Raw genomic sequence first — 26,337 nt, forward strand, 5'->3', positions numbered from 1 at the left:
CACGAAAGCTGGGGCCATCCTGTACGGATACCGCTCTGCCCGCCTTTGCCTTCCATCCATGAACGAGCTGCCTTGTACTTTTATCTGGTGCAGCTCAACAACTACTTATACAACCTTCTTCTCCTCCCTCCACCACCTTTCTTGTTCTGCTCTCCTCTCCTCTCTCTCCTCTCTCATCTACATCTTATTGCTTCTTGATACCCCCAAACTCTAACCTTCCGCCTGTCCCTCCTCCCCCACTCATCCGCTCGCTCTTAGCTTTGCTCTCACCGACCGCCTCTTAACGAACCCATTCATTCTTCGCACGTTTTTTTCCTACCGCAAAGAGTTCAGTCAATATGTGGTAAGGAAGCTCTCCTCGTCACCGCCTTCGTTACCGCCATTCTTGGCTTCCTTTGTTGCCAGCCACCAAGCTTCCACTGATTCTAGCTTGCGACCATCGCATGTTAGGATGGGGGTTCTCGAGGTCATGGCCAAAGGCAACAAGAAACAAAAGCTGGCAGTCAATGGATTGGGTGGCGCAATTGGTAAAGACAGCAATCGCTAATTACATACCTCAACAGTGGTATTTTCGGATACATCAACTACCTGGTGGAGAAGGATCGCAAGTTCATCCTCGACACTCTTGTCAACGGTTAGTTTTCCCATGTCCAAGTCAAGCTGTCGTTCCCCTCAGCTAGACTGGGCTGCCCCTCACCATCCTTTCATCAGACATGCCCCGCCCCGCCATCCACTGGTGAGACGTGGGATCAGCGCCCAGCTTCGTGTTGCTGACATTGCTTTTTCCCACAGGTTTGTCCCGTCTCGAGTACCGTGGATATGACTCTGCTGGTCTAGCCATCGACGGTGACAAGAAGAAGGAGGTTCTTGCCTTCAAGGAGGTTGGCAAGGTCGCCAAGCTCCGAAAGCTCATCGACGAGGCCGACCTCGACCTCGAGAAGATCTTTGATTCACATGCCGGTATTGCCCACACCCGATGGGCTACTCACGGTCCTCCTTCTACCACCAACTGCCACCCTCATCGGTACGTTCTGATACGACGAGCCCCCAAACTCTTGACTTGATTTCTTGATTCTTCAACGGTCGTCACCCCTGCTTGAAGACGTGAAGATCAGTTCTGAATTAGGAGTAACCGTGAGACACCGATGCTAACCATATACCCCTGAATGCAGATCTGACGCCAACTGGGAGTTCTCCATTGTCCACAACGGTATCATCACCAACTACAAGGAGCTTAAGACTCTCCTCCAGACCAAGGGTTTCAAGTTCGAGACCGAGACCGACACCGAGTGCATTGCCAAGCTCACCAAGTACATCCACGACCAGCACCCTTCCATTGGCTTCACAGACCTGGCCAAGGCTGTCATCCAGGAGCTTGAGGGTGCTTACGGTCTCCTCATCAAGTCCGTCCACTACCCCCATGAGGTCATCGCCGCCCGAAAGGGTTCTCCTCTTGTCATCGGTGTCAAGACCGAGCGCCGCATGAAGGTCGACTTCGTCGATGTTGAGTACTCTGACGAGAACGCTGCTCTCCCCGCCGAGGCTGCCGCCCAGAATGTCGCCATCAAGAAGAACGACCTTCTCGCCCCTGACTCTGGCCTTCTCGGTGCCGCCGACAAGTCCCTCCTCCACCGATCTCAGTCTCGTGCCTTCATGACCGATGATGGTATGCCCATGCCCACTGAGTTCTTCCTCTCCTCCGACCCCTCGGCCATTGTCGAGCACACCAAGAAGGTCATGTACCTTGAGGACGATGACATTGCTCACATCCACGAGGGCTCCCTCAACATCCACCGCCTCAAGAAGGCCGATGGCAGCTCCAACGTCCGAACCATCCAGACCCTCGAGCTTGAGCTCCAGGAGATTATGAAGGGCAAGTTCGACCACTTCATGCAAAAGGAGATTTTTGAGCAGCCCGAGTCCGTCGTCAACACCATGCGTGGTCGCCTCGACATTGCCAACAAGACCGTTACTCTTGGTGGTCTCCGCTCCTACATCTCCACCATCCGCCGATGCCGTCGCATCATCTTCATTGCTTGCGGTACCTCTTACCACTCTTGCATGGCTGTCCGTGGTATTTTTGAGGAGCTTGCTGAGATCCCCATCGCCGTTGAGCTTGCCTCCGATTTCCTTGACCGACAGGCCCCTGTCTTCCGTGACGACACCTGTGTCTTCGTCTCCCAGTCTGGTGAGACCGCCGACTCCCTCATGGCTCTCCGCTACTGCTTGGAGCGCGGTGCCCTGACTGTTGGTATCGTCAACGTTGTCGGTTCCTCCATCTCTCTCCTCACCCACTGTGGTGTTCACGTTAACGCTGGTCCTGAGATCGGTGTCGCCTCCACCAAGGCCTACACCTCTCAGTTCATTGCCATGGTCATGTTTGCTCTGTCCCTGAGCGAGGACCGTGCCTCCAAGAAGGCTCGCCGCGAGGAAATCATGGAGGGTCTCTCCAACGTCTCTGCCCAGATCAAGTCCATCCTTGAGCTTGACTCCTCCATCAAGAAGCTCTGCGAGAACTTCATGAACCAGAAGTCCCTCCTCCTTCTCGGCCGTGGTAGCCAGTTCTCCACTGCCCTCGAGGGTGCTCTCAAGATCAAGGAAATCTCCTACCTTCACTGCGAGGCTGTCATGTCCGGTGAGCTGAAGCATGGTGTCCTGGCCCTGGTCGACGAGAACCTCCCCATCATCATGATCCTCACCCGTGACGACCTCTTCAAGAAGTCCCTCAACGCCTACCAGCAGGTTATTGCTCGTGGTGGTAAGCCCATCGTCATCTGCAACCCTGACGATGAGGAGTTCAAGGCTTCCGAGGCCGAGAAGATCGAGATCCCCAAGACTGTTGACGTCCTACAGGGTCTCCTCAACGTCATCCCTCTCCAGCTTATTGCCTACTGGCTCGCTGTTCTCGAGGGCCTCAACGTTGACTTCCCCCGTAACTTGGCCAAGTCGGTTACTGTCGAGTAAGCTTGTCACTGCTTTGGCTGCTTGTCATGTACAGTATGAGTTTGGTGGTTGCTTGGGTTGCTCTTGCTTGTCAACAAGAGGTTTATGATGATGTTTGGAGTTGGGTTTTGGACAGCACTGGCTTGCAACCAGTATATTGGTTAAGTCTTTTGTGTTTTGTCTACCTGGATAGCATGGAACAAATGTTTGGCAAAAATAAATGAATAAATGGGAGGCCAGGGAACCAGGCCGGTCTGGTTTAGTTTAGATGACACACCTCGATATGAGGTTGGATAAGCAAGTTGGCTTATTTACGATACATAGTCCAGGCAACATAATCACGAATATTTAAGTCTGCAAAGTGCACAAAAATGTCCCAAGAATGTGTTTACGCATATGCGCTGTTCTTGTTACACTCAATCTTTTGTCACCGCCAGTGTCAAAGCGAATCGTCATTGGTGGTCATGGTACTCAAAAGCAGCTGCGGAACACATTGTCATCATCATGAATGTAATTTAGGCCAAGCCTTTCTAATGTAACATGAGATCAAGCCTCCTGCTTGAATCCTTGTGCAACCTTTCTAGTCAAGTACGCTTGTGACGAGTCCTTGCTACACAAGGCACCTCCTATTAACAAATTCCAATAGCTTAGACAGTTTGGGTGCCGTATCCCCGGATCCTCTCTGCGAAAGCCCAGCTTTGAGCCTCCAACTGCAGACCGTCGTTGATTTCCACACCCTCCTTGGTAACGACAGCCATTGAGTAGGAATCCAGACTGCGAGCGTCACGGTAGTACAGGACCTTCATACACTCCTTGATAATGTCGATAGCACCCTCCTTGTCAAGGTTCTGCGAGGCCTCCTCATCGGGAACATGGCGACGCATGATAGGTTGGGCCAGCATGGAACCGAAACCGGTGGCCAGACTGGGTGCACTGTAGGTGCTGCCGAGGAGGTCGGCGGCAGCGAGGAAAGGCTTGTCGTCATCGTCGAGACCAGCAACAAGGAGATGGTTCCACAGGGGGTCGAATTTGGAACGGCGGCGGTAGAGAAGCTTTGCGAGATAGCGATGGAGGTTTGCGGCGTTGAGACGCGGGGCATCGGGGGATGTGTAGGCCTCATCGAGAGAAAGCTCAATGAGGTGGCGGTCGAGATACTGCATGTCAGAGATGTCGCCGCTAAAGCCTACAACCGATGAGTTGGCAAAGGGACGGAGTCGCTTGACATCTGTGAAACGAGCGAGAGAGCCATATGAAGCTATGAATAGTTAGTCCCGTGCTGTATGGCATTGGTGGGTAGATAGGGACGGACCCAGGTTATCAGCAGCAATGACAACACCATCCTTGAACTTGACTGCGATGACAGAGGTACCAGTAACGATGGGCTGCTGTGTGTTTTGCTTGGGGCCATTGTCACTCATGAATGAGGCATCGTAGGCGCCGTAAACATCGTCTCTGGGCTATTTGGAGTCAGTTTCGTTGTAATTGATGGGGTCAAAGGACCTGTATAGGTGGACGTACACGGCCCCAAGCTTGTGGACGGTGATCCATGGTTTGTGTAGTGGAGGTAGAGTGTAAATGGGTAATCAATGAGATCAATGACTTCTGTAGTGGTAAAAAGTCTCGCTAGCGGTGGAGTTGAAGATCCGTCGTCGTCGGGGGGTTGATGATGTTGATGATGAAGTTGAGAGAGAGTTACTCTTTAGCCCAGCCTTGCTTGACCTCACTGTCGCGTCCAACGGCAGCCTGTGAGTAGCGGATGAGGTGGAGGCGCGGGAGGTGCTGAAGCATTACATAATCTATATCCTCGGCCGTGATTGGACTGATTCTCTAGCTGCAAGAGCTTAGCTCACCAGACACAGAATACCTCATTGTTCAGCCACAATTGGTGTAGCCCAAAGGTATCTTCCGTCGAGCTCTTAGTCAGGTAGGTACCTTAGTACCTAGGTAGGTCCAGGTCGCATGAAGTCGAGCCCACCTGCCCCCCCGCCGCCCACCTTTGCGGCACTGAAACTGCCCGTCCAGAATGCGCAAAACATTGCCGGCCTGATCTAGAGGGAGGGTCAACACCATTAACCAAATTAGACCAATTCCTCACCGTGCACAAAACTCAGCCTTGTCTTCAATCGCCCACCGATTGCATTCGCAGCCACGTCTGTTGTGCAAAACTTACTTCCCTTCAGATAAAAACAAGTTCGACTATCACAATGCTCACTTCCCTGGGTAGGGCCGCCGCTCGTCGCGTCCAAACATCCCGCATCTCTGCTCCCACTTCTGTTTCCGCTCAATTGCTCTCCCGCCAGAACGCTGTTGCGGCCGCGCTTCCTGTCCGAAGCTTCACTGTCTCAACATGGTCGTCCTCTCCCACCGCGAGTGATAAGAAGCCCGCCAAGAAGACCACTACCACCACTACTAAGAAGGCTGCTGGTACAACCACCGCTACCAAATCCAAGGCTAAGGCCACTGAGACGAAGGTAAAGGATACGGCTAAGCCCAAGCCTAAGGCCAAGGCCAAGCCTGCTGAAGAAAAACCCAAGAAGCCTAAGAAGGCGGTCGACCCTGAGAAGCTCAAGAAACTTGAAATCAAGGAAGTCAAGAAGTGGGCCCTCAAAGAGAAGCTTCCTCAGCTGCCAGCTTCTTCATGGATTCTATACACATTCGAGAACAGAGCAAGCAACCTAGGTGCTGGTGGAATCACCCAGCAGACCACTGCAATGGCAGACAAGTTCCGTCAGCTCAGCCAGTCTGAGGTCGATGTATGTTCTTATCTCACTTTTCTTCCTTATCTATTTACTCTAACACGAGATATAGGATCTTACCGCCAGAGCAGCCATCAACCGTGTAAAGAACCAGGAGAACTACAAGGCCTGGGTTGAGGCACACGAGCCCGCGCGTATTCACCTAGCCAACAAGTCCCGCCGTCGCTTGGCATTCCTGACTGGCAAGCCTGAGAAGCCCATCGTCGATGAACGCCTGCCCGAGCGCCCAAAGGGCTCTTATGCCCTGTTCGTGGCCGAGAACCACTCGCGCTTTGCCAGCTCCGGTCGCCATGAGGTCTTCAAGCTGCTTGGTGAGGAGTGGAAGCAAATCAGCGCAGCGGAGAAGGCTCGGTACGAGGAGAAGGCTGCGGAGGGCTTCGCCAAGTTCAAGGCTGAGATGGACAAGGTTGATGCCCGCGCAGAAGCCATCAAGGAGGCCGGTCTGTCCAACTAGAGAAACTGAATGGGATGCGGCCCACATGATGTAGTATTGCGCACAAAGCACTGTTTTCTACTTGGGCTTTGTCATAACATTGGGTTTGAGTTATGGTTTATGGTGGGACTGACTACAATGGATTGGACTCCAGGGTCATGATATGATAGTACTTTGATTTTGTTTCTGTTTTCGGGTTTGTACCGGAACAGGTGTATGGTATGGGTCCTTCGGAAGGACAGGAAAACCTCGAACCCAGCGCATCTGCTGGTGGGTATGTACAATCAGTCACTCAACAAGCAAAGCAGTTGGTAAATCAAGGTTCTCTATGCGCGCACCGTCTCTTTGTCTAATGCAAATGATCAAGCTCTGTCTGCCACTGTGTATCCAAAATGTCTGATGCCCCGGGAGACAATGATCTAAAGCAAAGTATCCAACCAGCGCCTCGCTTGAAATGAAGTTGTCCAAGTTCTACTCAGTATCCTGGAGTAGGGATACGATATTATATGATCCCAATCATCCCTGCTTATCATGGGGCGTAATTTCTAGAACTGCCTCCCCGTCTGCCCCATACCATTTGGCACCATTTGTCTTGATTCGTCTTCCGCTTGCAAGGTACAGAAGCAAGTATGTGTGTTTTGCAACATGGCCCCAACAATATAAACGAATCCAGTCATGAGTCGTATCTCTACGACACCAAGTTCCCCAGCCAGCCAAACCACTTTTCAGATAGTTGCTAAGGAAAACCCAAGCATCAAACCGAGCTGCTGGGTTCCAGTCTTTGCAGTCGAGCAGCCAGAATCCCCTTTCAAAAGGATCGATGTCTCGTGTCACCACAGGACGGTATCTCGACCCCAGGTCGCGTGCAAGCTTTGCAAACTTCTCAGATACCAGATCTGCAGGTTTAACATCTTTGACTCCAACAGAAGGGGATGGTGGCCGAATTTCCAAGCTACTATTGATTTGATCTACCTGCGAGTTCGTCATTGACAATACTCGGCCCGTATCGCTAGAACTTCTGAGCAGGTCGGCATGTTCCGTGTAACCAATCCTGGATCGCTTCGCAGGAGGAGGCTCTGACCTTCCACGAGGGGAGAGAACTAGCGAGCGGCCACTAACCGTGTTTGCTGAATTATGCGTGATGTCTGGCACCAGATGCTCAAAAGCTACTATTTCGGTGTTGGCCGACGGAATAGGAAAATCGTCCTCTTCATTCTCCAGTGTTGATGAGATAACATCTTCAGCTTCAATGAACCTTGGCGGTTCAAGTGGAAGCGACTCTTCTTGAGTGGGCACGGGCAGTGAAGATGGTATACCTCGACTTTGTTCAAGGAGAGGAATAGGGGTATTTTGTTTATACGCAGTTGGTGACGAATACGGAAGAGAGGTCTGTGATGACTGTGTCTTTCCAATATACCGTTCAAGTATCCGAGACGGGGAAACGCTCAATAAACCAGCATCTGGCATAGGATAGGAATCGCTGACCTGACTTGGGGGTGCGCACCAAGAGTTAAGTGATCCCAAACCGGCATCATCCGAGGAAGGAATCATATCTTGTGCCACCATTGTAAGAGGGAGACGCGGTGAAGCACGGTTGTCCACAGCTCCTTCGAAGCTCATATCCTGCGACGTGATTTCAAAAGACTGTCCAAATGAGGTTCCTGCTCGGATCTGGCTGGGCGAAGGCGCCCAACCGTTCTTCATCGTCGCATCGCATGGTTCCTTCCTTGTTTGCGGCGATACTAAAGGAACCTGTGTCTGTTTCTGAGGCTCAAATGCGAGATAGGCCTGCGCAAGTTGACGATAGAGTGTATCGTCGGCTGACCGACTTGGTGCTGTGATATGTACAAGTATTTCTGTATTGTCCGAGCTGTTTCTTGCCATGTTTTGAATGCCAATAAAGCATGTCGGCTGATACTCGTCGAAACACACTATCTCATTCAGCGAACAACAATTATTGTAGCCAGGAAGTAGTGGGTATAATATAGTAGAGGTCGATGGGTTGTTTATATCCAAAGCGATCAGAAATGTCAAGAGAGGGCACGAGCCAGGGGGGAGAACAAGGATGGGGATGGGTTGTATTATAGGTATGAATAAATAAAGCAAAAAGAAGAGAGTTTGTTTTTAGGAAAATCCGTTAAAGCAAAAAAAGCATTATTTGTGTAAGAGAAACAAACTTTCACGACACACGACGTTTATTCACGGCGTGCAAGTTCAACAAAGAAGTAGAAGCTGCTAAAGATTTAATCAATGTGTTCCATGATTCACTGATTGGTTACTAACTATGAGGCACCTACCTACACCTACGCCACTATAGTACAGCGCTCACCCCCACCATATTTCCATCCATTAGCCTAAGGTTACGGATCAATCAGCCACCTACATACTATAGAGAAATGGACCCCTAGGTACTAGTTAGTAGGCACCTAGTACTCTCATCTCCAAATTAACTTAGCTTATAGTAAAGTACCCCAGGGATCCAGAATCTATCCGCCCATCATTGAGAACATCTCTCTCTTACCTGACTTCTCGTGCGACCGTACCCTCCACTCACGCAGACAAACACAGCATTATAAAAATGACTGAAAAGACAACATCCAGAGGTCCTCTAGGAAGAGTCGTTGTCATTGGCGGCAACGGCTTTCTAGGCCATCATATCGTCAACCAGGCCCTCGAGAATTGGACAACAACTGCCACAATCGGTGTCGACCTGCGATGCGAGCGCAACCGTAACCCCAATGCCGAGTACCGCGAGTGCGACATCACCGACTCTGAGCGTCTCCTGTCTTTATTTGAGGAGCTCAAGCCCGACGTCGTCATCCACACAGCCTCGCCAGTAGCTGTCAACCCCAAGATCGGTAACGAAGTATTCAAGAAAGTCAACGTCGATGGCACACAGGCTGTCGTTGACGCCTGCCAGAAGACAGGTGTCAAGGCTCTCGTCTACACCAGCTCTGCTAGTGTCATCAGCGATAATGTCACGGATTTGCTGAATGCCGACGAGCGATGGCCTCTAATTCGCGGCGATCAGCAGACCGAGTACTACTCCGAGACCAAGGTATGTTCACTCTATACCACTGCCACTTTAGACAGATTGACTGACAAACATGATCATCACAGGCTCAAGCCGAGGAAATCGTTATCAAGGCCAACCGCCAGGACGACTCCAAACTCCTTACAACCTCGATTCGCCCAGCTGGCATCTTTGGCGAGGGTGACGTCCAGACCCTCGCAGGCATCCTCAATGCCTACAAGCGCGGCAAGCACACAATCCAAGTTGGTACCAACGAGAATCTTTTCGATTTTACCTATGTCGGCAACGTCGCCCACGCCCATCTTCTCGCCGCGCAGCTCCTTCTTGCCACCGCCTCTTCTTCTACAGTCCCCCTCGACCACGAGCGTGTCGATGGTGAGGCCTTCTTTATTACAAACGACACTCCTGTTTACTTCTGGGACTTTGCCCGCACCATCTGGCACGCCGCGGGCTACGACAAGGGAACAGAGCCCAACTGGTACCTCAATCGTGAGCTTGGTATCACCTTCGGCTACATCAGCGAGGTGATTGCCAGTATTCTTGGCAAGACACCTACTCTCACCCGCAAGGCCATCATCATGAGCTGCATGACTCGCTACTACAACATCAACAAGGCTAAGCGGGCACTGCGCTACCAGCCTCTCTGGACTCTGAAGGAGGGCATCGATCGCGGCGTGAATTGGTTCCTTGAGCAAGACAAGGCCGCCGCGGCCCCGGTCAACGCATAAAACGTCCAATAACGAGCGAAATGAGCAAGAGAGGGTTATGTATTTTTCTTCGATGAAATAAAAAAGGCAAATGAGATACAAATTCCATATTTGGCCATTACCGTTTATTTTAGTCTATATATTTAATAGGCAAGTTATGTAATTACAGTTGATAATACTTCAAATCAAAGTTCGTTGGCAGTTTCCATCTCCCAAAACCTCCCATTTCAGTACTTTGAAAAACGAATTGTCTCTTTATGAGTGATCGTATGTTTGTGGTTCCAGATAATAGTGCATGCAGATCCGCTTGAACCCCTATTGTGGGCAGGCAAGCCGAGTTGTCCACAACCCCTTTGATCTCACATTCAACTCACAAGCACCAAAAGAACGACGAAAGGATATTGGTAGCAAAAGTCTAATCATCAAGTCATGTGTACCCAATTGGAACGGAATCTATTGTTCCTATCTTGTCGTCACTTGGATCTGTGACCAATATCCCATCCATGTTTACATCCTCACATCTGACCCCAGCATTCACGCACCTTTTGCGTGAGGTGTAAATATGAATAACCCATCCGCACCCTCAGCTCCGCCTCATATCGTCTCGTCTTGCCATACCAAACGGAATCAATCCGCTCATGTGGCTTACTCCATCCAACTTAGGTATAGAAGAAGATAGAAAGCAAGCAAGCAAGCAAGCAGAGAAACTAAAAAGATTAACAACCCCCTTCTTGAAACCCTTTTTTGTTTTCGTAAGAAAAAGGTATAGACCAACAAGTCCTTCCTTTCCCCGAGTAATAAACACTGAACCAAAAAGTGGAGGACCAGCGTGCAAATCTTTCTCTCGCCACTTCGGTGATCTGAGGTAGAAATGTAAAAAAAAAAAAGTCGGGCGGTGAGAAGAGAATATTACCAGAAGAGAGCACTTCGTCATCTCTCTCGTAGAGTAAGAAAAAACTACCAGGTTTGTCGTATCGTGCTGTACAATGCAGCGTAATATAAAGAAGAAATGAATGCCACGGGTTTCTCATGGTCAGGTGCCTTTCCTCCTATTTTTCGAGAGTCGCGTACGTGCATGATATAGCACAGCCCGGGTTTATGAAAGACGCAAAGAAGGCGGCGCCGTTGGCTATGCAAAGGTTTTTCTACACCCAAATGATGCGCCCTGAACTGCACATAAGAACCGAAACGAGGTCTGATACCGGGCGTTGTCTAGCCCAGCTATAATCAAGAATATCAATGGAGAAAATAAGTATCATGAGTTGCCGGATACACCAAGTCCGCTGCCTTGACGTCCTCCTATGCCAGAATTGCGCCATTCGCGCCTCCTGCTATGCTCGGCGCTATCGAGTTGACTGTCTGACTGGTTGAACTGGTTATGACCATAAGGCGAGGGATTCAGATCGTTCCGTCCTCTGAACCGAGCCGGCGGAGTTGCATGCCCATTATTAGATGCAGGCATCGAAGGATCTTGTATCGTGCGAACGGTGGCCTCACCCTGCCATACTGCCGGGTCAGTTTCTACTCGCCGAGCTGGAGGTCGGGTAGAATTGTCCTGACGGTTGTAAACCTCGTTCACGTCAGCAATTGAAATTTGCCCCCGTCTATCCTGAAAACGCTTCAGAATGTCCTTTGTGGTAAGATCTCCACTGTTGCTGAAGATATAAGGATCGTTCATAAGACCAAGAATTTCGTCAGGAACCTGTTAAAGTTAGTTGATGGGGTCAAGTTAATCGCCAAGAGCTTCGCTTCTTACCTGACACATTTCCTCGATATTTGTAATCATCATTTCCACCGCATCAATGATATACATGGCCTCACTATCCATGGCCATGGTTTTGGTAGGGTTTGTGAGAATGTTAGGGGCAATTACAGTGGCAAGGTTTCTCGTGTCCATCTTGGAGCCAAGATCCTCGTCCAACTGATGGAACGTGCCAGCCCATTTGAGGAAACTGAACAGAATTTCCAGACAGTCTCGGTGACTTTTTGGTAGAAGACAGCAGGTCAAGTGCAGACATTGCTTCCTCTTCTCGTGGTCAGAGATCTTGGCGGCGCTAATCCATAGCCTGTATAACTTATGGGTCATTAAAGGATCTGGCAGATCTCTCAAGTAACGCTTAAGAAGAGCGGCAAGCTGGACAACAGGTTGTTCCATAAAGCTAACCATGTCGCAGCCCTCGGTGTTGATGGTTTCTACCAGGCCCTGTAGCTTCTTGATGTTGCCGTTCTTTCGGAACACACCCTCGACGGAAAGGTCCATTTTACGCATCGACGTGACAATATCATCGACTACTGCTGGGATTCGAAGAGTACCCGGACCAACGCCGTCTGTTGAGTCCGCGCCATCTCTTTCAATGATAATTTCCAAGGGTACACCGAATACGCCCTTCTTCTTGACGCTCTTATTCTTGTCGTTCTTGAAGGCTTTTCCAATATTCTTCCAGAAGGTTGCCTGCTTACGTGACTCAATGAAGCTGAGTAGTTCGTCCAAGGTGAATTCTTGCTCAATCATGGGTTGCATGGTCAGAACGGCGAGATGTCTGACATTGAAGTATTCGAGACCTGAGAGCTCCGAGAAGAATTTTCGTCCAATCTGTCGAGGCATCATATCAGAGCGTTCCCGGTCATTGGATTGCGATCGCTGATGACCCTGTGCAGATGGAGCATCTAACGAACGGTCTTGAAAGGGCTGCGGTACCCTTTGTTGTTGTTCGCGAGACTGCTCTACAGCGACGATTCTTGGAATGTCATCCAACGTAATACCGTCGTTTTGTCCAAACATAAGATCAGTAGAGTTTTGTCCACCTTGGCTAGCATCACCCGCTGAGCCCGGGCGTGGTCCCCGTCCATCGGTGTCCATCACACGAGAGCTCCGAGCCTGTCGAACACTAGAAGAAAGGTGACGATCCAATCGTGTACTTCTGAGTCTGCGCACATCATTCAGAGTGTTCTCATAAGACGACTCTCGTTTGCTGCCGCCAGGCCCGCGTGACTGGTCTCCTCCGCGTGATCTGGGATCGCCTCCTGGTCCATCAGCGGCCCCAAATCCGTTATTATCGGAGTCGTCGTTCGAACGTGGAAGTGTACCGTTGGCCTTGAGAATATCCAACAACCGAGCCAGGGCAACACGAAGCAAAAACACGTATTGCTGCAATTTTGAGACATGCTCAAGTGATTGCGCATTGGGTCCAGCACAGTTTGTGCAGTACAGCTTTCGATCGAGAGAGTTGAGACGGGCCTCCACCAGTGTTCGCCCGATATCGCGCGAACACTTTGTGCACCGAACGCAATTGAGATGCCACCTCATATCGGCGTTTTTAGCGCACTCGTCTTCAACTGATCTATGACACAGAGCGCAGTGGTCAGAGTCGTTGGCAGAAAGCTTTCCGCCGGTTGCAGTCACGGACAACTGGCCGTCGTCGTTCTTAGTCGCGTCGAGGTCACTTAGATCATCCAGAAACTGATACAAGCCAGTCGAAGAATTTGCTTCACGCTCGAGACGCAGTGCACCCTGAAGACAGATTCGGATGAGGAGCTTCAGGTAATGGGCGAGACCGGTAACAAGGGATAGGAGTTCCTGTGTGACCCCGATCTTGTGTGTTGCGTTGTCTTGCGTTTTTGAAAGCAGCGAGAAAAAGGAAACAATCTTCTTGCAAAGTAACTTGGCTTCTCGCCCATATGACATGCCTAAACACAGAGTTAGATTCTATACAACACAATGGCAAAGTTAAAGTGTCTTTACCTTTTTGATCCAGCCCCACCATAGTTGCGTCGAGCCTATCTGCAGATTGGAATAAGATCTCAACGTGATAGATAAATCGTTTGGCAACAAAGACTCCCTCCACATATGAACCGTTGCTGACGTGTAGCAGCATGTCAGAGATACACGCAGCGGACGATTCCTCAAATGTCGATAGAACGCTCCATATACGAAAGACTTTCTCTTCCATACGCTCTTCCTCCTCACGAATAAGGTCTCTGCCCGCGGCGTCGTCTGTGCTCTCAAGCGCAGGTACCGAGTCTGCAGGCTGCGCCAGCCGCACATTCCAGAATTTGTGAATCATGTAACATTCAGGATGCCAATGCTGGTTTTGTCCATTTCTGAAAATCTCAACAAACTGTTTTAGAATGGCTGTTTGACACCCATTGCACCGCTGGGCGAACTGGGTCGAATAATGGTAATGGCAGTACACGTTCCCGTCATGCTCATAGTAGCTATCCTGAGCGCCGAATATCGTTGAACACAACGAGCATGTAAAATGATCGACATGGTACTTGCGGTCTAGGGCGGTGATGTAGGAGCCACGAAGCGCTCCCCCGCACTGGTAGCAGAGGAGGCCAAGTCGTCGAAAGTAGTCAGTCTCGCAAAGAGGATACTGGCCTTGACCGTTCTCGTCCTCGGCCGGGAAGAACTTTGAAGCAACTATTTCGCCGCAGTCCTATAATTTGAGCAATTAGCATCTACTTCCGCCCGAGAGAGGACGGGATCAGCCTGAGATCCGTACCTGACACTTAAAACAGTCGAGATGGAATGTTCCATCAAGAGCACGCACGAACTGGCCCGTCAAGGGCTCACCGCACGCCTGGCATGTCCTTGTTTGGCCGCTGGCAGATCTTCCATTTCGCCCTCGCGACCTGTTCCGCTCAGCGCTCTTGCGGGGCGGCTGGTCTTCAGCCCATCCCGGTGGATTGGGCGTGCCTGGAGCCGAAACGGGAGGCCGCGGCCGATAGCTGCTGTCAGGGGTCCGGGTTCTGAAATTGCCGTTCTGCTGCCAGTTCGAATCAGCCTGTGGGGGCATGTCCTGAGCATGGTATTGGTGAGAGTGGTCGCCATGGCTATGTTCGCCGAGCATGGCGTCGTCGTAGCTCGACGACATGGTGACAAGAAATCCCGGAAATACACAATCCCCTCTCCTCGTTCCGTATCAACCAAGGGAGAATGGTCTATCGGTACCAAAGTTCCAACAAAGGTCGACGAATGTTTGCAGCGGTCGGCATCAGCACCGGCTGAGAGTAGGCGACGACAGCAAGGGGCAACGGCTGTTTTGAGGATCAATTGGTAAAGCCAGGTGGATTATTCGACAGACAGTAAGATGTGGTATTGGTCGTGGAAAAGGTGGGATCGAGTACGTTTTGGTGTTCGCGTGATGGCCCAGCAATAAGCCTACCCAGTTTTCGGACTGAAATGACAAGAGGCGGCGAGAGGAGCAGGTCGGTGGCAGTGAAGAAGCGATGCGGCACAAGACAACTAGACTTAATACGCTACGTGAAGCTGGAGCATGTACTGTAAACAGCAAGGCCGAAGCGAAGAAGAAGAAAAACAGAGACAATGGAAAAAAGACGATCGAGACGAGGCGCAGCGCAGCGCGTCTGCGGCGGCTTGGGGTGAAGGAGCGTGGGAGTAAAGTCGAAGCTTGTCGTGAGAGAGTAAGGTATGGTGAAGTAAAGTAAAGTAAAGTAAAGTAAAGTAAAGTAAAGTAAAGTAAAGTAAAGTAAAGTAAAGTAAAGTAAAGGTAGGAGACGCTTGGTGGTAGGGGAGCTGAGTCCAAGTTGGGTGGAAACTACTCTGTACCTTAGTAGGTAGAACTGGAACTGGAACTGACAGTGGTGGAGAGGAGCCCAGGGCCCTGTCCCTTGGATGGAGCAAAAGACTCCCGGTACCTCTGTTGTAATAGGGGATTAGCAGTTTGCCTCTCGTACTATCAGTGCTAGGGGCAAATGTCGGGTATCAGCATCAGTGGAAGGCTAGGTACCTCCTGGTGGTCTGTACTTTGGCGGGGGGATACCGAAATACCTAAATGGGACCCCCGACTACACTGAAGGATAAGTCCAAGATTCTGATGGATGAATAGAAGATAGATAGATCAGCTACCTGGCTGCAGATGAGGGATTGGGTCTAACTACCAAGGTACTATCTAACAAATGCCCGTACTCGGGGACTCAGGAGAACCTAACGAGTTGAGCAGGTACCCAATGTCTGGGCGACCGGTCACCAGCAGCAGTAAAGAAAGAGTACTCGAAGGAATCGAATTGAATCGACTCAATGACAATTGCCAGTGCAGTCCAATCCTAAACAAGGTACCGCTGTCCTGCGCCCTTGCCTTTGACGAACGAAATGTGAGATCCTGGTGGATTCAGATGGGGGATACAGAGAGGAGTGGGCCCTCTTGTATTAGGGGCGTTTGAATACGTATAGAATAATTTCCTAGGTTCCTTTACCTCCGCTGCTTGTAATTTCCAGCCCAGGCCATGAGGATCCATCAGAGAGACTACCGTGGACATGATGAGGATCACTGATTTAGCAGCGATCCATTCTGAAATAAAAATAAACGGTGAATCCCGTCCAGTGTTTCAAGAATCGTTTCCATCAGGTGCAGACGTATCCATACTAGACTGGGAACATGTGTATAGTTGGATGTAGTAGATGCAGGTCGCCGTCAGCACAGCCTTCGATGATTATAATTAGTTCTGGATGTCAGAGAATATGTCTATGTGCTGTAGCTGTTCTAGGTACGGATACTACCTACATAGGTTAGTAGGTAAGCAAACGTAAATGCTGCTTGTTATCATGTCTAGTTTTTGTCTGTCTGCTGCAAGAGTCACATCCATGGATGTTTCATGCGTAAAAGGAGGGGGAGGCCGAGACGATAATTTCATTATCAGCAATAATTAGGGTCCATCACCAAGGATGTCACTCGAATAAGTGCCTGGGCAGTCGTTGTGAGTACAAGGACAGGAATTGAAGTCTCTCGGCAGTGACTTGAATTGATATCTGAGTTCATACATCCAGATGAGTATCTACAAATGCTGTGATATCAACAATAAACCTGAAGTTATGCCCATGGCTTGCTTGCTCACCAGGCCTTTTGCTGAGAATGTCTCTGCCTGAAGTCAGCCTGAGCCTCTAACTGCTAGTATGTATGTACCTTGGAAACTTAGACAACACCCTGCCCTGTCCGGTCAAAGCTGTCGCTAGACAAAAGCACGGCTTACATACAGTTAGTTGCAGTGCTACCTGGCCTTGGTTAGCCTGTTTCTCACCAGTCAATCACGGACACCGTACAGGTATGGTGAGTTTATGAGGTCATTCCAATCCCCAGATTTCCCCCCTTTAAGCCTGAGAGCAGGCATTGCAATGCTTGCTGGTCGAAACAAACTAACAGATGTTTAAACCTGCCGGGTAGAGGAAGAGGCAAGAATGAAATGCTCTTGTCTAAAACAGGTTAAAAAGAACACAGTCAGATTTTCCCTTTTGCCATCATGATCATTGTGCGCTACTGCAAATAACCTTGCTCTGTTGGAAATTGCTTCAATGAAGATCTCATCACGTGTATCCTATGAGTGTGGAGGAGTATGGGGGCCACACTCGAGGGTGCCAGCGCAGGGCATCGGGGCATACACTAGACGCTTGGAAGAGTGCATGCAAGGAGTTTCGGTGTGTTTGTGTGTATGTACATACATATAGATATCAGAATTTCATCAAGGGTGTATAATGTTACAGGGCTGTTGTATGTATCAGTAGTCTAAACTCTCAAACCCAGGTAGGTAAATATCAAGGGAGGCTAGGGTCAATGTAACATAGGCGACCTCATATTTCGATTATCCGGTGGTTGAGAATCTCAAGCAGTAAATAACATGATTTTATCTGTACATGAGCCAGAATTAAACAGTAGTAACTAAACATGTAGCATGAAATACTCTTCTTACCGCTTTAACTATAAACCAAAAAGACCAGGAGATGCATGGCTGATGCTCATACTCATGCATATGCTAACCTGTCCGACTCATTATATCCAACCATAGATAGGCAAAGTTTCTCCACACCTTTCCGTCTTACAAGCATCACCAACTACCAAATCCTTGCATCTTCTTTGGGTCTGCAGATGTTGGTTGATACAAGGGGCACGTGCGTGTTCACGCCTGACTGTGACGTCGGTCGATTCCATTAAAGACGTTCTTTCAAATAGCTTCAAGCATGTACCAGCTCTTTGAGTCTCTTCTCGATCTTCTTTCGTCCCTCAACAGTGCTCCAGACTTCGTGAGGGGCCCCGTCGACAATGTCCCAGTCCTTCAAGTTATCTGTCAGCTTGGTCAAATCTCGCTGCTTCTTCTCCCACGTGTGGCTGTTCTTGATATGCTTTCCAGAGCTAATTACAACAAGCGGCGTGTCCTTGTCTTGAATCTGGCGACTGGTCTGCGCGTCTCGCCGAGTAAAAGAACCAGCCACCAGGCTCTCCTGCAGCTTGGCAAAGATAAATTTACCGTTCTGCTGTGCTGATCGTCCATATACTCGGTCGCGGCTTGTTCGTCCGCGAAAGATGGCACCAGGGATTCGGTCCAATCCGAGTGGAGAAATAACACCCCATAGCCAAAGGATAAATCCGCGTCCCGGTGATGCGACATCATCAAGTAGATCCTCATGTAGAGGGTCGATAAGGAGTAAGCCTTTGATATGGTCTCCGTGTCTTGCTGAAAAGACTCTCGAGTAGATTGATCCAATACCGGCACTGGCAAGAACCCATGGTCCACTCTCCCCAGCATCAGCCAGAGCTTCGCTAAGAGTATCGACGACGAAGCCCGCTGATGAGGGGGAGGGCGCGTTGTCTGACCAGCCGTAGCCAGGGCGGTCAGCAAAACAGTATCGCGAGATGGATCCATTCTTAACGGCATTGTCGGCAAAATTCCAGAATTCGTATTCGACAGTTCGCTCACCGGCCTCGAACAAGACGGTAGGGAGCTCGTTGCCCTTTGAGTCGGTCTTGTTGCCGTGGCAGTAGACGTGGATGCGATATTTGTGGTTGTCGACCCAGTGCAGCTTTCCTGGATGTGGCACACCTGCATCAAGAGCTCGCAGGATGATGGTTAGAGTGATGAGAAAGACAGCGACCGACATGACGGCATAGGCCACAGTTGAGATCATGACCTCGGACCATTCAAACAGGGTCCTTCTCGTCTCAGCCCGGCCGGTCAAGCGTTCCTCCTCCTCGGCCTTGCCCCATTTTACCATGCGGTCAACCAACAGAGTCCAGAGACTAGTGAGTAGGGCCCAGATGACGCTGATTGCGCCAACCCAGCCTTCTTCGTATCGAGTCTTTTGCACAGACAAGAGGAGAACCATGTCAAGAAGAATGACGCCCTACCGGGAGTATGAGTGGGAGAGTTTAGCCATGACGATGGTTCACAACTTACCGACATAAAAATTGCCAGGATTCTAACAGACTTGGACGGCACCTCGAAGAAGATGAGGGTAAATATGAGATTTACAAGCGTCCATGTTGCGAAACCAAAGGCAAACCAAGGGCTACCGCGAGTGTTGATACCAGGTGGCGTCACAAAGGTAGAGACGAGAAGCAAAATCCAAAAGATGAGTGTTATCAAGGTGAAAGCAACCGTCAAATATCGCAGGGCTCGGATACTCCAGAGGTTGTATGGAGACACTGCGGGATCATCGGGCGCAAGCAAGCCAGCCTGGGTCGAGTTGACGCGGTTTGGTAGTAGTCTGGTATGTTCATCTGGAGCGATCTGATCGCCTTCTTCGGGATCGTTGATGGCGCCATTTGAGCCGTTCGATCGCCTTGGGTCGCGTTCCTGGCTCAGGTCCCTTTTGGGAGATGAGAACAGTGGCATTGTGAGAGTGCTGATAATTAATGGTGTGGGCGTTCCGTGTAAGTGTGGGAAAATGAGAAAGTCAACTTAATTAATTATAAGATGGACGTGATTTCGGGACCTCAGCTTTAAGGAATCGAATGATAAGTCACAGCAACGTTGATAGAAGGAGGAAGGAGAAAAGGCCCCTCGGTTTCAATTGTCTAGTTCTGAGACCGTCGAGGTTTCTATATAAACCGACAGCTCCGGTATGCTAATAGTATAGCTGCTGTATCCATGATGAAGTACCTAGACTAAACAAAGTAGAATACGTCATATGCCAGCCATTTCAGCTTGCCATGTCACTAATCGCCTCCATTAGTGGTGCACAAGGGAGTGTTAGCGCCGACACAAGCTTCCGGGACATGGAGCTTGGAGTTGAAGCTTGGCCTTTTGAGTAAACATTTATTAGTTAGTTCACTGGCTTTGAGATCAATCATGATGAGCCTGTCCCGGTTACAAAAAAAAAAAAACAAGGCATTAAAGCACTATGAGAAAAGAGCATGTGATGTTCAAATGAAAGTCCAGGGCCAGGCCAATCTTTCTCTCTCTCTCTTTTTCTTGGCTTGGCTTGGCTTGGCTGGCCCCGATCTTGTTCGGCATCGAACTTATTCACATTCACCATATCTACCCACCCAATTGGTGTGTCTAATGACAGCCACACAGCATCATCATTATCTCAATTTCAGTTCAACTTGGTCATTCCATTAAATCGGACGAAAGCATACATCCATGTACTGTTGACGTCTCTTTCCCATCTGCTTTGTGTTATTGTCGCTTGCAGCGCTGAAATATCATCAATCATTCTATCCATTAATCTGACTTGCATTCATATCACAGTTTTTCCAACAGGGGACTGGATCCCGTTCTCGAGCTCATGTTGCAGTTTCACTCACAGTAAACCAGCAACCGTCAAGGTTTCACGCAACGGACCCAATTGTCCGAGTATTGTTACTCAAAATGACAAGCATCAAATCACAATAAAATCATGATCAACGAGGCCTTGGTACGGTGCATTTTTCCAACAATTCTCATTAATACTATAATAGAAGGTGGTACGAGAATAGTAAAGAGTATGTCCTGTATAACAAAATAACGAGAAATATTATATATATATATATATATATATATATAACTAGTAGTCAAGGTATCCTTATTTCCTCCACCAACTCCAGGCTGCACTTGCTTGTGGCATTATAAAACAAATCATAAAAAAAGACAAACCATCCCTTTCCCCAGTCTATTTTCATTTCCCCCCGTTCTTAGCAGGCCGAAATCAAGTGTCCCAAGGCGTAACTGGGTTGAAATCTTTGGCACTGAGAGACGTACTGATACCGCTGGATACCGAATGAGACGCTTGGCTGCCTCCTGAATAAGGCTGTGCGGCTGCTCTCTGCTGTCGGGCACGCTCATGTGCTTTTTCAGGACTCGGGCCTCGGGTTGAAGTGATGGCGTCTTCGGGTATTCTCTCAATTGGTAGATGCAGCTTTACTGCTGCTTGAGGGTCCTTCATGTCGATGCCATGCCGTCTGAAAGTATTCTTCTTCTGCTCTTTCATAGCTTGCGCTGATGGTTCGCTCACCGATAACCAGTCCTTGACTTGGGTAAACCATCTAGGTTTTCCTGTTTTTGACTGCCTTGTATCTGTCGAGGACATGGAGGTGCGTGATGTCTCAATTCCGCTGGCTGATGGGTCGTATTCATAATAAGAACTTCGTCTTATAAAGGTTGATGATGTTGGGCTGACGGGTGTGTCCGAGGTTGACTCGTTGGTTGGTGGCATGATGGAATTGGTCTGAGCCTTGGACTAGGCTTCGAGAGGCTGGTATTTGATTTGATGATAATGGTGATAATAATGATTGATAATGTATAATGATTGAGGAAGTCCCCAGTGGTCCCAAAGGACTAATGTATTAAACCGTGAAACAAATGGAAAATGACAACCGTAGCTATATTCAACGAGACCCTCGAATAAATGGATGATCAAGAACGTTGACCTTTGCTATACACGGCATAGTCCTCCAAGCCACAGCCTCACTCGTGATCGTTATTCGCCCCCCGAGACTCTAACGCCGTGGTCAGAGGACGGGAGGGTATTTGTGAAATGTTAATGTTTAATAAACAAGTGTAGTATAGTGTAATTCGATGCAGGAACAAAGCCAGTGGCTATGATTGTGTGGCCACAAACGTTTTATGCCGTTGACGTCCAACGGCGGCAGCGGGATGATTATGATTGATGTAAGTGCACGAGTCGTGCAACAGCATAAATTGGAAGCACTGCCGACGGAAACTAGAGGATCAGCGGATGGATGGAATGCTGGAATAACTAGTGATGGTGAACAAATCGTGGAGAGAAAAAGAAGAATGCGGATAACTGTTGATGAAATTCTCCAAGATGAGAAGAGGAGAGTAAGTGTTGACAAGAGAAACAGAAAATGAAGAGAAGGAGGGAGAGGTCGATAAAAACAGAGCGGGAAAGAGGGTTTGAAGAAGGAATTAAAATTGGACATACCTACCTAGGTACTATAACCGGATACTGACAACGAGTCTAAGGCACCGAGGTAGTTCATGTCACCCAAGACTATTCGGCACACCAACAAGACAAGTAAATCTATTGATATAGGTATCCCTCGAAGTCTAATATAAAATCGATAGATATAGCTTTATTATGAAAAATAGGGCTCTTAAAGTAACCTTAATCTTATATAAATATAAAAGTACTGTAAAATATATTTACTATATAACTTACTTATCCTTTCTTTAATATAAAGACTTAAAAAAATTACTTTTAGACCCTTTAAATATAAAAGACTAAGTATTTACTTATTAATTAATTTACCTAGACTTTAATCCTTATTATTAACTGACCTTAGCTATAATAATAAAATAATAAATAAATAACTATTTACTAAATATAAGAGTATATAAAGGACTTATTATAATTACTATAAATATAAGTCTATTTTTCTAAATAATATTATCTATATAGCTATTAATATAGCTAAAAAAAAAAGACTATAATAATATTTATATAAAAATAAAAGCTATAATAAATATTAATAAGTTTAATATTACCTAGCTAATTAAAATAGCCCTTTTTAATTATTACTTAATTAAACTAATTAAATAAATTAAAAAAGCTAAAATAAATAGGGAATTAATTAATTAGCTAAAAGGGAAAAAAAAGGCTCTTAAAACCCTTAAAAATGCCTTTTATAAAGGCAATAACCTTCTATTAAATAAAAAGAAGGAATTTCTAAAGGCCTTAAGAGATAGGTTACTGTATATAGTATAGCTTAAAGAGCTATTTTAGGAGGCTACGGCGATAGTTATAATGCCACTATGAAAACAGGAAATCGGCATATAAGGTTAAGCTGCTTTAAAAGGGTCAGTTAGGTAATTTTATAGGTTCTAGATTAAAGGAAGGTTTTATGGGTTATATAAGGTTTCGGTTACTCTGTGTGAGCAATAAACAAGTAATCGCATGGTCGAGTAAATCTATTAGTATCCAATAGTACAACACAAAGTAGTAGTCTACTTTCTAACTGTCCATCCACTACCACCCTTACCCTCGCGCGTAAGCCCCCAGCGTCACTTCAGCTTTGGCGCTTCCAAATCATGGTTCCATGTATGTAAATTATGCAATGCGATGCAACACAGCGTCACACCCTCAACTCTTATTTTGGCTTGGTCCAGCTCAAAAACTAACAGTAAGAAAAGAAATAAAGAAAAAACATAATTTAATCGTACACGGAGGCTGCTAATTGGTTTGAGACCATATCAGACAAGGGCTACACAACATAGCCTTTTATTTGTCCTTCTATTTGATCTTTGTTTTCTTGTACTCGATAGCGCAACAGCCCGTCCTTGCGGCTGGTGTCCTTGTCGTTAGTAGCAGCTGAAGTTTGAATGGGACTTTTGACAATAGCAGTGGCTTCATGGCGTGTCTCAACAAAACCAGGGGTATGGAACAATCCGAGGTAGCACTGAACTGATTGTAGATACCAGCATGGGTACCAAGTCGTTGAGCCGTCTTCCGGATATAGTCTTTCATATTTTGGACCCAAGTGCTTGGTCTACCGATAACCAAAGAAGTGCCAAACGCCTCTTTAAGACGATCATTGACGAGACCGGCAATCCTGTGTCATGGGTTTCCTGTCTGTCTGTGTAGTGTTGATGTGGCTGGCTAGTTCTCTTTCGAGTGACACAACAAAAAGCAAAATGAGTCTCGATGGAGCAATCTACGCCGATCACTTCTTTTTGAAACTCTCAAGAAAGTCGGCAACCATTCCATTTTGTCAGATGCGCCATTTGTATGCAAGTCTTGCAGCTGAGCAGAGTTTACTACAAACCTGCACCAAGACTAACACACCACTAGACAAACATTTTCGTATTGCTATCAACAGGCAAAGTTTACACTCCCCTGACCACTTCCAACGCTTTTACGCATCTGTGTGCAATAAGAAAGGTACCTGCTTGACCAGGTCCACGCTGGCTAAGCACATTTTGCCTCGCCCGCATCTCAATCTTGCCATGGCAATCAGACAATGCCGTATCCCGGTGACAGGCAAACAATCACGAGTGCAAAGCCGCTAATGCATAAACACGAACTATCAAGATTGGACAGGCCTGGTGCAAGATGCCGCAGTGTCCGGCCAGATAATTCGGACCCTCTCTGTCACAACAGGATGTCTAAGACCCTCCAATGATATCCTGTCACTTCCAGGAGTTTGGTACAGTCATCATTGCATTGTCTCGGAGGATGTTTACGGAACCTGCTTAATATCCTATGTTAATGAATATAGGCCTGAAAAGGAACATGCTACCAAAGCGCAAGTGATATTGCCTAATAGGTAGTAGGAAGGTTAGCATCAAAGTTTTATGGGATAAGAATGATTCCCCCCCCCAATAGTCTGGTCTAAATAACATACCTAAGACGTGGTAATGATTTCTTCTCTAATGCTTATTACAGGCAACTCTTCTAATAACCCAAGGGTTGTGTTTGAAGCCTATACTTCAAGCCCATCACATCTTTCATCTTAAGCTTTACTCCGAACTAACTTTGGACCGGCTGAATGTAGTGACTATCAATCTGTATCCGTGTGAGATAGACCTGCATATAAAGAGCAATTATAATGCACCATGCTGAGAAGCTGAGAATAAGCAAATTACACGGTGGCCCGTGCTCGAGTGCATCGGAACTGGCGCCAGATCGTGTCCGATCGACTTGTTCAAGGTGGGGCAATAAGATCCAATCCCAGCAAAAAGATGAGGAGGGTCTAACCATTCTATAATCCATGTCTACAGTAACACAACATGGAATCAAGCAAGCCAAACACCTTCTAAAAACAAGATGCACGAGAATTGACTCGTGCATTTTGATTCAACTTCGACTGCCTCTGGTCGTACCAAGTCTCTACAAGTATTCACACCATCGTTCTGGGCCAGAGACAAAATGGTCTGATGTTGCATATCAGACTGTTGGTCACTGACTTTCGTACCCTCAGTATATGAGAAACGCTGTCTGCTGGAGGCATAATAGATAAAATTAACAACTCAGTTTATGGGTGTTATTTATTTTTATACCAAAAGATCAGATATGAACTTTTTGTTGCCCATGACAGGTATATAACACAAGTGGGCTTGTGTTTCGGCAGGTCAGTGGAGGCAGACCTACCCCAGTCGCCAAAAGCTGCCTGCTATGTATGGAACCCAACTGAGTCCCGCTCCAAACTCTCAACTCTCTCCAACTCAAACTCGTCCTCTCTCCGAATCTAATCTCTCATTGGTCAGCCTATCGCCTGGTCCAGTTGCGAATCATCTCCGTCCATCGGTGCCTTGCCTGCCCGTCCAGTCTAGTTCACTCAGCTTTGTTTGCGCAAACAAGCTCTTATCCCTCACATACGCCGCTTTCGAGACTCCCATCGCGAGTCAACAAAAGTAACAGCCAACTGCGGCGCAACGCAACCATGCCCGCTCTCACAATCAATACCGACAACCCTCCAAGTAACAATCCTCCTTCACCGAACCGACCGCCAGTTTCTCCTCTTACTCCCCCGCTACGCCCTACCGAACCTGAAGCTTCCGGTTCTAGCGCCGCCCCTCGTCCAAGCTTTACACTCTCGCAGCCTGATCAGACTGCCATACCACCGCCCGCACCTCAACCATTGGATTTTGATGCGAACCCAGATGTAATAGCCCTCAAATCGGCGATATCTATCCTGCAAATACAGAAACAACGTGCTACCACCGATATTCAAGCGCTCAGCCGCGCAAAAGATGAGGCTGAACAAAACCCTGAAGCCTTTATAAGTGACCTTGTCGCGAACAAGATCAATGCGCCCGTCAGCGACGATAGCAACAGCGACGGTGACGATGCAGATATGAGCGAGCATGGTCCGGGAAACAAGAAGCAAGACCCCGGCGAAGGCTCCTCCAAGCAGCGCATCGCTGCCGAACCGCCAGCCTGGAGGAATATTCCTCAGCCACAAAACGTTGTCCGCTGCCCACCCATAAATTGGTCTCAATATGCTGTAGTTGGCGACTCCCTAGATAAATTGCACAACGAACAAGTCGTCCGTCCAAACCAGGGTACGCCGGCAACCGTAGGCGCAAACGGTATGTATGAGTTCAGGGGTGAGGGGAAACAAGAGAGATACCAAGGTGTCGCGGCGCCATATGCTCCAACTCAGGATCGCCTGAAAAAGAAGCCCAAGAGCAGAAGGTCATGAGTAACGATGACAAAATGACGTTTACGAAAGAATGATTCTGCACACAGTTTTCCATCATCATATTTGAGCGAATATTCATTGCGATGGG

The 26,337-nt window shown here is 48.2% G+C and overlaps 10 protein-coding genes across 10 annotated transcripts; 5 read left to right on the plus strand and 5 right to left on the minus strand.

The window, feature by feature from the left end:
* Positions 1-338: 338 nt before the first annotated feature.
* On the plus strand, positions 339-2,964 carry GFA1 (glutamine--fructose-6-phosphate transaminase (isomerizing); the record flags this gene model as incomplete). The annotated part of the gene is made up of 4 exons (XM_044845892.1): positions 339-343; positions 564-634; positions 793-1,024; positions 1,173-2,964. 4 exons carry the CDS (start codon positions 339-341, stop codon positions 2,962-2,964), a joined length of 2,100 nt encoding a protein of 699 aa, XP_044711808.1.
* Positions 2,965-3,590: 626 nt separating this feature from the next.
* FPOAC1_001288 (uncharacterized protein) lies at positions 3,591-4,491 on the minus strand (the record flags this gene model as incomplete). Its single annotated transcript, XM_044845893.1, has 3 exons — positions 3,591-4,198; positions 4,253-4,400; positions 4,462-4,491. 3 exons carry the CDS (start codon positions 4,489-4,491, stop codon positions 3,591-3,593), a joined length of 786 nt encoding a protein of 261 aa, XP_044711809.1.
* Positions 4,492-5,147: 656 nt separating this feature from the next.
* Positions 5,148-6,153, plus strand: FPOAC1_001289 (uncharacterized protein; the record flags this gene model as incomplete). The annotated part of the gene is made up of 2 exons (XM_044845894.1): positions 5,148-5,696; positions 5,752-6,153. The coding sequence occupies 2 exons, from the start codon at positions 5,148-5,150 to the stop codon at positions 6,151-6,153; spliced, it is 951 nt and encodes a 316-aa protein (XP_044711810.1).
* Positions 6,154-6,648: 495 nt separating this feature from the next.
* FPOAC1_001290 (uncharacterized protein) lies at positions 6,649-8,016 on the minus strand (the record flags this gene model as incomplete). The annotated part of the gene is made up of 1 exon (XM_044845895.1): positions 6,649-8,016. One exon carries the CDS (start codon positions 8,014-8,016, stop codon positions 6,649-6,651), a length of 1,368 nt encoding a protein of 455 aa, XP_044711811.1.
* A 694-nt stretch (positions 8,017-8,710) lies between these two features.
* On the plus strand, positions 8,711-9,894 carry FPOAC1_001291 (uncharacterized protein; the record flags this gene model as incomplete). The annotated part of the gene is made up of 2 exons (XM_044845896.1): positions 8,711-9,190; positions 9,253-9,894. The coding sequence occupies 2 exons, from the start codon at positions 8,711-8,713 to the stop codon at positions 9,892-9,894; spliced, it is 1,122 nt and encodes a 373-aa protein (XP_044711812.1).
* A 1,234-nt stretch (positions 9,895-11,128) lies between these two features.
* Positions 11,129-14,750, minus strand: FPOAC1_001292 (uncharacterized protein; the record flags this gene model as incomplete). Its single annotated transcript, XM_044845897.1, has 4 exons — positions 11,129-11,575; positions 11,630-13,560; positions 13,616-14,312; positions 14,379-14,750. 4 exons carry the CDS (start codon positions 14,748-14,750, stop codon positions 11,129-11,131), a joined length of 3,447 nt encoding a protein of 1,148 aa, XP_044711813.1.
* Positions 14,751-17,842: 3,092 nt separating this feature from the next.
* On the minus strand, positions 17,843-19,500 carry FPOAC1_001293 (uncharacterized protein; the record flags this gene model as incomplete). Its single annotated transcript, XM_044845898.1, has 2 exons — positions 17,843-19,009; positions 19,063-19,500. The coding sequence occupies 2 exons, from the start codon at positions 19,498-19,500 to the stop codon at positions 17,843-17,845; spliced, it is 1,605 nt and encodes a 534-aa protein (XP_044711814.1).
* A 1,294-nt stretch (positions 19,501-20,794) lies between these two features.
* FPOAC1_001294 (uncharacterized protein) lies at positions 20,795-21,301 on the minus strand (the record flags this gene model as incomplete). The annotated part of the gene is made up of 1 exon (XM_044845899.1): positions 20,795-21,301. One exon carries the CDS (start codon positions 21,299-21,301, stop codon positions 20,795-20,797), a length of 507 nt encoding a protein of 168 aa, XP_044711815.1.
* A 2,438-nt stretch (positions 21,302-23,739) lies between these two features.
* On the plus strand, positions 23,740-24,114 carry FPOAC1_001295 (uncharacterized protein; the record flags this gene model as incomplete). Its single annotated transcript, XM_044845900.1, has 1 exon — positions 23,740-24,114. The coding sequence occupies one exon, from the start codon at positions 23,740-23,742 to the stop codon at positions 24,112-24,114; it is 375 nt and encodes a 124-aa protein (XP_044711816.1).
* A 1,373-nt stretch (positions 24,115-25,487) lies between these two features.
* On the plus strand, positions 25,488-26,249 carry FPOAC1_001296 (uncharacterized protein; the record flags this gene model as incomplete). The annotated part of the gene is made up of 1 exon (XM_044845901.1): positions 25,488-26,249. One exon carries the CDS (start codon positions 25,488-25,490, stop codon positions 26,247-26,249), a length of 762 nt encoding a protein of 253 aa, XP_044711817.1.
* Between the last annotated feature and the right edge of the window lie 88 nt (positions 26,250-26,337).

The sequence above is a fragment of the Fusarium poae genome, chromosome 1, assembly GCF_019609905.1.
Source record: "Fusarium poae strain DAOMC 252244 chromosome 1, whole genome shotgun sequence".
Classification (NCBI taxonomy): domain Eukaryota; kingdom Fungi; phylum Ascomycota; class Sordariomycetes; order Hypocreales; family Nectriaceae; genus Fusarium; species Fusarium poae.